General features: G+C 48.2%; 1 protein-coding gene across 1 annotated transcript in view; it reads right to left on the bottom strand.

The window, feature by feature from the left end:
- Positions 1 to 6,149, bottom strand: part of LOC125945086 (uncharacterized) — a 43,842-nt gene extending 37,693 nt beyond the window's left edge. Inside the window, exon 1 of the mRNA XM_049666657.1 lies at positions 5,728 to 6,149. Within this exon, the coding sequence (XP_049522614.1) occupies positions 5,728 to 6,036 (309 nt within the window). The 5' untranslated portion in view covers positions 6,037 to 6,149. The remainder of the gene's footprint in view (positions 1 to 5,727) is intronic.
- Positions 6,150 to 14,673: the final 8,524 nt, after the last annotated feature.

Here is a 14,673-nt window from a genome sequence, read left to right on the forward strand (position 1 = left end):
ACTGTGACATTTTTTCCGCAACAGTCAGGACAGAGTCAGTGGCCACAGCAGAGGCTACCGCGGTGGCTCTCGCTATACGTGACGCTGAAAATAGAGCACGTTCTGCTTTACTACTAACCGACTCGCAGTCGGTATGTCTCCTTTTCATGACAGGTACCCTGCCCAAACTCGCAATGAAAATCCTAGGAAGAAATCTCATGGAACACCACGCTATTACGTGGTGTCCGGCGCACGCCGGAGTGACGGGTAACGAGAGGGCGGACCACCTCGCTCGAGAATATAGCATCCGAGCGACGGAACGCACTCTCATAGAATCTCCGATCACAATAAAAGATATCTTGGAGGCACAGAGACGAGGAAGGCAACGGTATAGCTTTCCAGACCCATCCTTGGACTCAGCGCAAATGCGGGACTAGCGCCGACTACAAACCCGTACATACCCACACCTACTCCTACTACACCACATACACCCCACCCGGTACCCCAACCCTTGTCCTTTTGCCCTTGGTGCAGTGGGCGGCCATCTCTTGACCATATCACATGATCGTGCCAGAATTGGCCACAAGAAATGCAATCACCCCTTTTTGGGCAAAACTCCAACAGTAGGCAGTGGGAGGTGTGGCTAGCCAGCACGGTGCGGGAGGACCTGTTGGCCCTTCCCGACCAAGCCCAGCGTGCCGCTAACGCCAGTGGGGCCCTGGACTAAGGCACCCACCCACTGGACCTGGATGTAATTTTTTTAATAAAAGTTATACTACTACTACTACTCGGTCCGTGATCCTCCTCTCCTTCTCAAAGGCAGCTGCGCGACGGCTCTTTCCAAGGTATTCAGTGGGCCAAACGCGAGCATTTCCTGCTGCCCTACGGCCCGTCGCTGTCCTTCCTTGAGGGTTCCCGCAAGCTCTCCGCTTTCCATTCGGGGCACCTCAGTCATCACCGATTCAGAGGCTCTTCCGCCGGTTCCACTAGGCGCAAATGTCACTCTCGCAGGCGCTGCGACGCCACAAGCACGACCTTCGTGATGCATTCTTCTTTCTGGGGTTTTACGTGCCAAAACCAGTTCTGATTATGAGGCACGCCGTAGTGGAGGGCTCCGGACCACCTGGGGCTCTTTAATGCGCACTACAACGCCTACAACGCAAGCACACGGGCGTTCTTGCATTTCGCCTCCATCGATATGCGGCCGCCGCGACCGGGATTCGGTCCCGCGACCTCGAGCTCTATCGCGATGCCTTCAGCGACCACCGCAACCCTGATGCTTTCGGCATTCGCGATTTCACCGCAGGCAGCTGCAGGCGAGCCTTCCAATGTTCTGTACTCGCACCTTCTGCAGATGCATGACCTACCGAAGCTTTGCAGGAGCAGCTCTGCTCTTTGGTTTCTTCAGCTCGATAATCACTTCTAGGTCAACAACTTGAGTGGGCTATCTCAACAACAACACGTGCGCTATCTCCACGCAAGTCGCGAGCGGCCAGACGGTTTTCATTCGCAGCTCCGACTTCTACCAGGGCCGGGCATCTACTAGAACCTGCGGCAGGTCTTGATTTCGCATTGCGGCCTCACTGTGGCAGCACCTCGCTCACAACCTACGCTGTCGGCGCTGACTGGTACCTCTATCTCTGATTGCGTGAGCCCGACACTAGCAACGACGAAAGGATCTACTTTCCGTAGACCTCTGCTTGCCGCAACTCTGCTTGTCAAGTTGCACCGCTGGCCGCGCAGATGTTGACATCACAAGGTGACGTCCTAACCGCAGAAGACAATGCGCCCTGTGTCTAGACACTCTCAGCCACGACTACCATAGATATCTGTGCTTTTCGCCGCAACACAGACTTTACGTGGACTTATTAACGGACGCTGCGAGTTGCCACTCATGTAATAGGCCTGCAGCCTACTTCAAACGCGCTTCACGCTAGGAGGGGGGCTATGAAGTGGGGAGACTATCGCCTCCAGAGCTGGTGAAGAAGATGGCTCACGTGCAGGGAGCACGATAAAAAAAAATTGGAGGACGCTTAAGCTTCGCCTGTAATAGTAGAACGCGATAGCGTTATCGGGACCCGTTCGCATCGCAACGCGCGGCTGTAGGTCTGGTAGAAAGGCTGGAAAGGGGTTTGTGTTTGAGTTTCCTCGTAGCAGAATTAGGCTTTCTCGTACATTCAAATTAAAATCCGACGCCGATTGGTAAAGAGTCCGACAGCGAATCCGACGCCGAATGGTAAAGTCGTACTTTACCATTTTCCTGACGGATTTCATTGTGAGAAATTCAATTTTTGTTCACCAAAACCTTCCACCACGTGAAGGGCCTGCGCGGTCGGGGTGGTTGGGAATTTTCTCCGCCACCCGCATTGCATGCCGGTTGCCGACGCCGAATTTTCTGCGACACGGGGCCCTTAACGCTGTCGCTGTCGCCTTAAAAAATGGGGCGGACGCTTAAGCTTCGCTTTTAAGAGTGGAACGCGATAGCATTCAAAGATCCCTGACTGCTACTCATGGCTCCTGACGACTGCAGCTTATGCAACCGTAATGGTTACTGGCAAACACTGGCGGCGAACGCTATGCACGTAGGCGAGCTTCTTGGTGGAAACACGGCCTCTTGCGTGGGCCGATTCCGGAGATTGTGCACAACGCGCCAAAGGAATTACAGCATTTTCAGGTTTCCGTATTTGTTTCGCACTTTTAATATTTTAGTCTGAGAAGATTTAACATAAAAGGCATGCGCTGTGGCTGTTTTGTTTCATTACATTTGTTTGTGGATTGTCATTCCCAAAAGTCCGAGGAATAGGTTTGCCAAGAATGCAAGAAAAGGTATGAGCAGCATTAATGATAGAATGGTGTGGCATACCTAAACGTGGTTGGGTATGATTTTCTCGGCCGCGGGCGCCAATGCCGACGCCAGATTTTCCTCGACACGGGGAAAATCCCCACACGCTATCGCGTTAAAAGAACACGCTTGGGCGCTCGACCTGAGCGGCAGCGGCATCAGCCGCTCCCTGGATCCCGTGGCAGCATTGGTGGTCGGCCTAAATAAACCGTGGCGCGGCAGCGACCTCCTCTTCGCGCCACCTCGCACAGACTCATAAAAATTGCAGGCCAGAGAAGATCTTCAGAAGATACGCGTGCCATGTTCTCTGTTGAAAACTGAGTAGAAGACGAGTGGTGCCGTCAGGATCATAATCATCTGCCTGTTCGGATAAAGGTGGATATAGTGGGGGGCAGAGGGGGGGGGGGAGGCGTCACCGTGGGGAAGCCACCTCGTCCTTCTTTCTACATTTTGGTGCCATGAACTTAGTTAGAAATTACCTACAGAGGGGAAATAGAGTGGTATTTACGAGTCTGCGATCTTCTTTGGAGCCGCGAAGAGTATTGTAAAGCCACCGAAAAGTGAAGCTGGTGCGCGAGGCCTAATCGTCACCGAGACCCAGATCACGACTAATGCCAGCCTGAACGATGCCACGGCTTCGCGGTAAGAAATATTCATGATAGACGACACTACGACGGCGACCTGGCGTCGTTACGCAGCGGACCAGTGATTGCCGGCATTTCTGGTACTGGAGCGGATCACGGAGGCCTTGTTCGAAAGCCGGCACCTGGACGCAAAGCTGTTACGGAAATCCTCGCAAGCGTTGAAAATCTTTTGCATTTGGAGTACCTGTAGTGAAGAAGAAGAGAAGTGTGCAGATGTTGATAGACGTTGATGATGTTGATGAACCAACTGACAGAAGACAAATTACCAGAGCTTAAATGCTGATCCGAGAAATAAACATCGAAGAGGAACTGCAACTTCCAGGAAAAACCTGTCGCTCGCCTCGAACTCTCGCCAACGGTGAGCATCCGTGACACTGACGTGAAGCCAACAGCGACAATCCAGGCGTACATTTTTTCATTGATTTAAATTCTTCGAAGTGGCTTTTTTTTTTTTTTTTTGAGAAGAACAAGGCAATATTTTTTTAGGTGACTCTAAATAGGAAACGTGTGAAATAACAGGATTTATGTTCCTACCTGCTATGCAAGATCTTTTTCAAGCGAGTTAAGCTTGTATACGCTAGCCTGCGCCGGCGATGTAAAGCTACAAAAAAAAAAAAAAAAAAAAAAGCAGCTGCTCTCAGAACTGGACAGGTGATCGGCACGCCCTCGTGCCACTGCTCCCGCGTTCGTCACCGTCGTCTGCTTCCACAATTGGCTGCGTTGGCGCTAATCATTCCAGCGTAGAATTTCACTTCTTCTCTGTCGTCGTAATGAGGGGGGGGGGGGGGGGGGCAGGGAGAGAAGGCCGCGTTTACGGGGGCATGAGCCATTGCTTAAGGGGGTACGAGTCATTCATTGTCTTACGTAATGGTTTAATTTTGAATAAATTTCATGGAAATCCATCCAGAATGAACGCGCTCGGGGAAGGGCTCGTCGTCGAGGGGCCGATTCAAGCGTGAGGGCTTCCGAAGCCCAGGCGAAACGTCAGCGAAGAGCCGCGGACCCCAAATTGAGGGAGCGCGATGTTGAGGCCAAATGCAAGCGAAGAGCCGCCGACCTCGAGTTGCGGGAGCGCGATGTTGAGGCAAAACGTCAGCGTCGTCTTGCCCTCCAGGAACCCGACAACGGTGCTGCACGCCTCGGCAATGCTAGCGCCAACTTCCCCGGTGGGCTACTATTTTTTTTTTCGCAATCACATGATTGCGCAATAGGAAGCACGTATCCTGCTGAATCGAACTTTTCTCTGAACGCTTTTTTCACCGGATGTATTTTTCCTATTACTAAAGGCTTGTGAAATATTTTGAAATTATATATTCTTAATTAACTATACATGGCCACAGAATGCAAACACGTGCAATTTGCTCCATAATGTGGCTGACACCATCTCTTTAGTTATATAGGGCGCGCAAATATATCTGAACTTTGGCTAAAGTTAGCTGGGGCACCATGTATATAACGCTTGTGCGCCAGCTGCGCATGGGAACGTCCGCATCAATAAGGATTGGAGAAGTTAATTTCCTGCAGCCATGTTTTGCGAAAACCAGAACCAGGATTTGCAAAAAAATTATAGGCGTCAACTTTCGACTAGCTGCACAAAGACCTAGCCATGAAACATATCATTAAGTGTTGCTGCCGCCTTGCTGGAAAACGCAAGGGGTGCTTATTGTAGCCATTATTAACTGATCTAACCCAGTTGTCAACACGAGGTCGGAAGAGCTGTTAAGCTGCCTCGAAGATGGCAGGATTTCGTTGAAGTACGTAAAGCAAGTAAGCCCGTACAGCAAGTAAGCAAAAGTAAACAAAAGCGAAGAGACAGCCGAGCCACACAGTGCTTACGCATTAGTAGATGATTCTCAAATTTCTGTAGCGTTTCTCTATATACTAGGACCTGGGAAAATAGACTGCCTCGAGTTTCTGTACAACTAAACACAACGATAAAATGCGCGATTTGCTCCGTACTGGGGTCAGCAACACGTTGTTAGTTATACGACGTCAGAAATTAAGGCAATAGTTTACCTAACTTGGCTAAAGTTAGCTGGGGCACCCAGTATATGGCACTCGTGAACCGGTTGCGCATGACAACTTCCGCAGCCCCTAGGATCGGAGCTTGTTGGTACCGGGAGCCAGGTTTTCATATGCCAAAAACCGAGCTCTACGCTTCACATTTCGGCTGGCTACACATAGGCCTGGCAGTGAAACACATCACTAAGCACTGCAGCCTTGCTGGAAAGTGCAACGCGCGTTGATCCTATCCATAATTACCTGATCTAACCCAGTTGTCAGCACGAGGTCGGAAGAACTGTTGAGCTGCCTCGAAGGTGGCAGGATCTCGTTGAAGTACTCCAGCCAATCCTGGACGTCGACGCCCTTGACGGCGTGCTCGAACACCTCCGAGAACGATACCTTGGCTTCGAGATATCTCTGATCGTCGTCGACGATAACAGAGACATCAAAATCTATGTTGAATAGCATCTCTGCTGTTTTCGCGTGACTGCTGACATCCGGAAACGCCTTGAGCACTGCTACTACAAGGTCATTCAGCTCCTGGCGATCGTGTAACACCTGGAACATGGCGACCAGCGACTTGCCCGAAGACAGATGCAGCAGAGCTTCGCTCCCGACGCGTACCACGCCGATTATGACGACGCTCTCCAATCCTGTCTCCAATGCCGTCCTTGCAGAAATTGCAGCGAAAAAGAAAGAAAGAACAAGTATAGAGAAGCAATTTAGCGTAGTGAACCCTAATGCCATGAATTAAAACATAATGCTATAAAATTACATGATGAATTAAGGTATGAATAGACAACAGACTAAGCAATATCTCACTCAACAGATGACACAAGGTACTACTTGTACGCATACTGTAGAAATGTTATTTCAGGTTCTTTCTGGCGAATCAACTGCAGCTACACTCGTAGTCAAGTCCCGTATAACATCTTGCACATATGCGGTATATTTTCCTTCCAGCACGAAGTACTGCATATAAACGGACTTTCAAGTGATCTTATGCGTGACGGTATCTGCGGCGGCAGGCTAGGCCCGCTATATGCGGCCGCGAGCGGACACAGCGTTCATGTGCAGCCTTGCAAATTTGGCGCCTAAAAAGTGCGCCGAAGCGTTGAGAGAGTGTTACAAAGTAAAAAGCTTCAAGGAGTGGTGAGGGAGATGCTGTGAGGGAGAAATAGAAGCGAAATGCAAAAGGAGAGAACGAAGAGAAAGAAGTCGTCGCCTCCGTGCGTTGCTTTGATGGCGGAGGAGGAAAAACATGGCGTAAGCTGGCGGACGAGGCAATGGGTGACCCGTAGAATAGTGAGGGATTGTGGGATGCGCCGTCGGCTAGCTGCTTCCGGTTCGAGTCAGCGCAGCCGCCGCCACCGCTTCGCCGCTGAATTCCATTGATGCGCTTGCAGTCCGTTCTTCTTTCTGGGGTTTTACGTGCCAAAACCAGTTCTGATTATGAGGCACGCCGTAGTGGAGGGCTCCGGATTAGTTTTGACCGAATGGGGTTCTTTAACATGCACTGCAACGCAAGCACACGGGCGTTTTCGCATTTCGCCTCCATCGAAATGCGGCCCCCGCGCTGGGATTCGATCTCGCGAGCTCGTGCTCAGCAGCGCAGCGCCTTAGCTGACTGAGCCACTTGCGCTTGCAGTCCGGCTTTGTCCCACTCGAAATTTGCCCGGTTGCAGGTGCCTAGCAAAGCCATCGCCGGCTGTTCAGCCGTTGGCTGCTCAAATTCAAGCGTAATGTGAACGCATGTAACTACGGCCTTGCAGCAACCCTTGCCGAGTCAGCTGTGCACAAGCATCAGAGGAATGGCTGCCACTTCCAAAACCGTAACAAGGCAGATATCATCCCTGAACAAAAAGAAAATGAACGTACAGTGCCACTTATCACGCGGCGATTAGCTGTGTAAGGGCCGACACGGAATGATTCCCCAAGATATTTCTTTCTCTAACATTGACGCAGGCAACCAGAACTATGTCAGTACTCGCATGCACATATAGAGGTATTATGAAACGAGGTTTTACGGCGCGAATTTAGGCGGGACACAGCCAGATACATACATAATACTCGTAACCAACTAGCCCTCCTTAGCTCCTTCAGCACAGATGCGCAGTCGCCATATAGACGGTGATACGGCCATTGTTGACAAAACAAAAAGCGAGAACGTCTAAATACGTACCACTTCAAATGAACCTAGAGTTTCGACCGAGAAATGCCGTTGACAGCGCACAGAGTTATAATTTTCAGCGTTAGTAGCGCCGTTATACCGACGATATCGGTTTCTAGCTACGATCACAGAACGGCATGCACCGCTGTAGCCATCGCCTCAGCACCCGAGTTTCTAAGTGATACTTCTATACGCTTGATAAATTATCGGATAACGATAACTTTTTCACCTGTCTGACTGACCCGCAGGCAGGCAGAGAGTGGCGGTGCGTCCAAGCAACGGCAAATGTCGTAGAGCTAAACCTGGCAGAAACAAAAAAGGCCGCCGAACCAAAACCAGAGTTCGTTTGTGAATAGAAGCGTATCCTTGCCTTTCTTGGCTCGTCATCGTCGCGCCCAGAGTGAACTGAAACCTAGAAATGAGCTGCATGAATGGTACGACATTGCTGATCGACAAACCGGACGGAAAGCTTCGCACGACTGACAGTTGAAACCACGTAGAAAAACACGTGTGTCGGGCATGCCGCCGATGCCGCCGCGTCGTCCATCGAACCGGAAGCTGCTAGCAGACGGCGCGCCCCACAATTCCCTGCGATTGCTCGTTTTACGGGTCACCTATTGTTTTCGGCAGCAGTTATCGGCATATCTTTGTACCGGCGACGTTATGCGACTGCGTTCGCGTTGTGAAGTCATCAGGCCGCGTTGATGAACGCTCTCGTTGATGTCAGTGATGTTCAATTTCACCGATGTTACCGGAAATTGCAAGAAGCCAGGGTAACTTCGACAACTCGTGGGACTGCGACCGTGCGAAGGCCACACGGGCGTTCAGCGGCGGCGGACCGCCATGTGCGCTGGATCGGCGGGCCCAGTAGTGCGTGCTGTAGAGCTGTGAACCTATGTCATTTCGATAGGTCGAATTTTGCTTCCCATACGCCATATAAATGCCTAATTCTACCACTGCATTATTATGAGCGAGCAGATAACAAATCTCGGTGATTTAGACATCTGAACGTGTAGTACTAATGCGGACACGCGCATTGACGTTGTTGAAATTTTTTTTTTCTTGCGTAGCCATGGAAGTCTGCTTTCGTTGAAATTTCATGCGCTAATTTTCAGTAGGAAGTAATCGCGTGTAGCGTTCTAGCAATTAATTCTTCCGTTTTTTTTCTATCACCTTCGTGCACGTTGCAATATGAATTCATTGCATTTCGTAGTTTAAGTTTTTCGAACAACGGTTTTATATTGAGCAATTTTCTGGTGTGTTACACACTATACTCTGTGTGGTGTGTGGATTTGCGTGGGTTTCTGGCTTTCCCGTCAATGTGTCGAGTTCACTGGAAGTTAAAGCCCAATTTCGCTCGAAGCTTCCTTGACACGAAAATAATCACTTAACTCCGACGACGCAGCTGCTTCTAAGTGTCGGTTGTCGCTAGAAGCAGCATCTTGGAGATGAGCAATACACTCGTTACTTGTGGAAGAGGCGAAGTTCTATGCCACTGGCAAAATTTCTATGTCACGTCGAGCGTAGCAGTTTCAAGTTTTATTGCAGACAGAAATTTATGGTTCTCAGTACTTGCGTCATTTCATAATGTTGTCAGAAAGCAGCGTTGCATAGGTAAAAGCTACGAAAGAACCAAAACAACATATCAACAAGTTGGACATCTTGCTTTTGTGTTGTGATTGCTATGCAGTGTTGATTTTCGGCTATGAGGTACCCACTAACCCTAAAATAGGCCTTAATAAGACCACGGTGTAAGAAGAGCAGGTGATCCGACGGAAGCGCGCGGCGTGTCTCACTAATGTTGGGATGCCGCTAGGTGGCGCACGCGACTAAGAGGCTGGGCGCCGGGGGCATGGGGACCGGGAGCAGACATACCCTGAGCGAGCGCGCGTTTCAGCCGTTTCAGCCTGCGTTTTTCAGAGCGCCTGTTAGTGTTAACGCTCTCAGATTGAGGTCATCACCTTAATTTCCCGGAAGCTTAAAGAGTTATTTGACAGTGTCGCTAGGCTTGCTGCATTTTTAAATGAAAAGCGTATATTTCGCTCAAAGCGGCGCTAACAGTCCGCATTTTTGCTGTAGCAGCTGACAATTCATTTTGCAAGTTACGTTTAGATGACGAGTTGCTATCTGTCGTCACTATACGCTGCGTCGCCGTTTTCATTTCTCATGCGAAAACAGTGCGTAAGGGAGTACCGCGTACAAAGTCCTCCTGAGTGCGTATATAAGCGCTTTCGCGCAATGCGGTGAACTGTGATATCATTGTTATGCAGACTCAAACGAAAATTTAGTTTGCGCGTTTCACATACAGGCTCCGCGCATAGTATTGGGTCCATAAAGCACCAAATAAAGGCTGTTTGTTTCTCATGAACCATGCGGCACCTTCCATGCGTATATATTGTCGCGTGTCAACGCGAACAAGAGACAACACGTTGAACAAGACGGCGGAACAGCTTTAGAAAACACCAGAACAACAGACGTCTTCTTCGTCTTCGAGTTCTGCCTGTCCCACTACACGGAGCACGTTAAAGCACATATCGTCATCATAGTCTAAATGTCTACATAGAGCACGCGTCATTTGCTCTCCCTCGAAAAGAGCATCGCCCCGATGCTAAACAAAAAGTTCGCTTGGTGAACACGAAAGTCCCTCGTACAGTCACTCGCTGACGTAGGGCTTCATGCGCACTACGTGCACAAGTTCAGAACAGTGTTGGCGGCGCTTTGTGCAGTAAGGGCTATCTGGAACGACCTCGTATGTGACGTCACTTAGCCGACGGAGCACTTTATAGGGTCCGAAATTTCGCCTCAGCAGCTTTTCGGATAGTCCCCGTTTTCGTATAGGCGTCCAGACCCATACTATGTCACCGGTGTCCTAAGTTACAGGCCTATGACGGGCATTATAGCGACCTGCATCGTATTCTTGCTGCAGGTGTATTCGCACGCGTGCGAGCTGCCTGGCTTCTTCTGCACGTTGCGTAAACGCATCGGCATCCGTGTCAATGTCTTCAGGTTCGTGTGGTAGCATGGCGTCGAGCATCGTCCTTACTTCGCGTCCGTGGACAAGGCGGAATGGAGTCATCCGTGTAGTTTCTTGTTTAGCCGTATTGTAAGCAAACGTGATATAAGGCATAATCTCGTCCCAATCTTTGTGCTCTATATTCACGTACATGGAAAGCACGCGTCAATATCGTCCCATGGAATCAGTATGTGCATGCTCCTTAGTAATATATTCATGATAGAAGGCTCTGATCGTTTTTCTTGCCTTTTTATTCAAAAAACAGAAAAACAAATGGAAGAAACTTGCAAACCAACAGAAAGGAAGTCCATCGATGTAGAATATAAATACCTCGTGACGTTATTCGTGGCGAGACAGGTATTTTCAAAGAGCGTGTTGAAGTTGGTTGCTGTCGGTGTTACCGTCATGCGATGCTGCACTGAAGAGCTGAATTTTGTGAGGCCCTGTAGACTGCTGAGCTGCTATAGCTAACGTTTCCTTGTCCACACGAGAAGTCTCTTGAGCTCTTGTCTCTTGCATCGCATATACTTTTGCCTGCGGTTCTTGTAGTTAACTGCCTTCAGGTTTTGATTTGCGCTTGCCGTCAGCTGGAGTCTGTTCTGTGTTGACTGCGCTTCTCTGGTTCTGCCGGTCTTCTATTTGTACGTCAGTTGCTAGCTCCAGTAACTCGTGATTTACCACATTTTGCTTTCTGTTTCTTCCTTTTCGCTTGTGCTTTCTGCCTATTGCTCTTTCTTTCGGGAGCGCTTCGCAAGCGTCAGTTGTCACGGAACACAGTTCTTTGAAAGTGGAGTGTGAAGTAGCCGGAAAATGAGTCGGCACAGCATATCTAGCTAGAGAAGCTCTTCGGGTCGTGCTGGCTAAAACAACTCCGTTGTGCACTGCTGTCCATGTTTCTGACACGTACATTGGGTCGAAGTGCTTTTCGCACACGTAGGATCGTCTGGTCGCAGGACTCGGTCTTCACGTTGTATAGTATCCCGCCATGCTTGCAGTCGACTCGTCTCTTCAGGGACACTGAACCTACATACTTTGTCTTTGCACGAGTCATATCCACTTTTGCAGTTTGGAACGAAACACTTCTTGCCCATAGTCCGGCTCGATCCGTCTCCGCCAGGTATCGTCGCCACTCAAACGGCAAATCTCTTCTTCCCTTTCTTGAGATTAAACGGATTCGTCCTTTTCCACCATTTATACCCCGGGAACACTTTATTAAGCGCTTACCGAGAACAAGGGCGACTGATTGTTCAACGGTAAAGCAAATTTTGCAAAATATTAAGATTAACTTATCGTGTGCCCGCACCACTTTTCTGCGACTGCTTCCAGGCATTGTCAAACGCCGTCTGCTAGATCGAGCGACGCGACCGCAATGTCGGAGACATTATCGTCTGTTTCGGCGCCTGAGGGATTTCAATTATTATAGTGGCATACAGAAACAGTAAAAAATAGTTTTAATTATTTTAAACGCGCTTTACGTACAGTTACAATCATTTACACGTTCGAATTTCCCGCTTTTTCAGCCTCCTAACGTGTGCTGCCGTGCAGCGGTGCAGACGTGAAACTCCACCATTAGTGAGACGCGTTGCGCATCAGCGGCCGCCGTGTCGTCGGATCACGTGCTCTTCTTACACCGTGAATAAGACCATTCTTGTGAGTTTATATTTCTCGAATTATAAATTTCTACAGTTTTGTTTGATTCTCACCTAACTGAATTTTTTTTCTATACAGAAATAAATCGGGAGAGGTAGACACTGATAACAACAGGAAGCAGAACCCCCGGCTTTCCTGTCAACTATAGAGTGGACCACAGCATCGGTAAGCGAAAATCAGGCCCAGAATGGCTGTTCATTGCAGTGCGCAGAGATCATATGCTTACGATGAAGCACACGAAGAAAATGCTCATATTTTGCCAGCACAAAAGTGGGGTTGGGCTCAGAAACAGGCAACTGTTTACAATACTGCTCGCATGCGAATGGCATTGAAGCACTTAAATGCGCTGTAATATTTGTCACTCATTTCTGCTGATAAGAGTCGAAAGTCTCTGAATTAGTTAAACGCGAGTGTAAATGAGCGCAAGTGCAGCCCAATGCCATTAAGTATAAGGGACACAAATGAGTGCCCCTGAGTGCCAGCGGACAATGTGGGCCAATTAGTTATTCCCTGCAAGTGTGAAGAAATATGACTCAAATAAATCATAAGCCCAAGCACACTGAGTAGATTTCGAAGCGGCCAAGTATTTGTGAAATGTGTTTGTGCATAATGTGAAGAACGCAACTGAACATATTTTGCTCGCTTTAGTTGCTTGCTCGGAGTATTACGTGTGTTCGTCTATTGTCACGACTTGATTGCTTTGTTTACACTACGTATGCGCTCATTCTGTTCAGATTAAGTAGGGATGGACTTTATTGGTAATAATGCCAGTGAAATTTCAGCTACAATGCTGCAACTTCAAAGCTCGCACACATTCGCATGTCGTTCACAATCTCAGGGCCTAAAAGACTGCCGATGTATGCTGCACTTCCACACGCGTGTGTAGTTATGCACACGTTAGGTGTGTGATATAGAATGTTCAGCTTTCTGTAGTAAATCATTGACGCCTAGTTTTATAATGCTGACAGGTGCTCAGTGGAGGAAGGCGGAAGAAATATAGGAAGACAGGCAGGTTAACCAGCGTAAATACAAGCGACCTACTCTGTGCTGGGGAAATAGGGTATGAAGGGAGTGAAAAGAAACAGCAGAGCCAAGATTTAAAATAAAACAGAAAATGTGTGCACGTCAATGCGATGCCGTGGACTACAGCAACAGCCCGCACGTCAAGTAGCAGGGCAACGCAAGGGTGTTGAGCACAGTCTGGACAAAGGTTCTCTCCCACAACAAGGTGTGCAATTAAGCGCAGTAGAGTTTGGTTTTCTAGCCACACCGCAATAAGGGCAGTCTCATAAAAGACCTCGGATCGTTATCTCGCCGCCTCAAGAAGTTTACGGTTAACATTGAGACCTGTTTCGTGCAAGATCACTACTACATATATTGACCTTGAACTATTGAACAAAACATAGCCCTAAAAGGACCAAGGTGAAACCGTTTTTGGAATTGTCTAACATTGAGTGGAATTTCTTTTGCCTTCCAGGTACGACGGAAGCCTATAGGTCCAGGAGACATCAGGACATATAATTCTGAACATATACGAAAGATATCTGATGTGTTTAGTTATGTCAAAATGAAACAAATTTCAAAAGGCGTTTTTTTTCTTATTAGCAATGTGTACATAAAAAAAAAAACATGGATCTCTTTGCGTTAACCCAAACACTGCGGTATGTATACGTAGTGTTCTCCCCAGGACAGAAGATTTTTTTACGTTGCTTGGCTTCCAGAAGAGTTCAATTCATATGCGTACATTTTCATGCAGCACTTTCATTCTTTAATTTTTCGTGCTAGTCATGGATAGTAATTTTTTTTCATTAACGCTGCGAGCACTTAGCTGTCTAAGTTCCTCATTAGATAGCTTATCTATAGAAAATGTGACCTTACAGTAAGTTTAGCATGTATGTGTGTTAGGTTCCTGATGTACATATCTGCTATTTCACATAATTTTCATTATGACCAAAACTTTTTTAATGAACGAGAAAGTGGCGAACTGAGAGGCCCAACTTCCATTGGTCACAACCGCATGACGTTCATGCCAGTTCATGCGTTATGCTTGTTTCACATTTTAAAAGCTGGCCTATCTGCTTTTGTATTTCCTGTTGCCGTTAGTCTTTTACTTGGAACTTTCAGAGCTTGGTATGCAAGTCCTCATGCTGTGTTAAAAACCTACAGTGAGACTATGCTGGGCAATTCGTTGTATTGTAAATAAATCATTCTCCTTTGAAAAATAATGTTCCGTGTCTATGCCTGCATGAACATGTGTGCATTAATGTGCAGCATGCTCTCAGGTCGCGTACACAGATGAAGCGGGCATTCGTTAAAGCATACTTCAAGTGGAAGGAGAAATACTTGTCCTTTTAATAACTTGTGTATATAG

This window comes from Dermacentor silvarum, chromosome 4 (assembly GCF_013339745.2).
Source record: "Dermacentor silvarum isolate Dsil-2018 chromosome 4, BIME_Dsil_1.4, whole genome shotgun sequence".
Lineage (NCBI taxonomy): Eukaryota > Metazoa > Arthropoda > Arachnida > Ixodida > Ixodidae > Dermacentor > Dermacentor silvarum.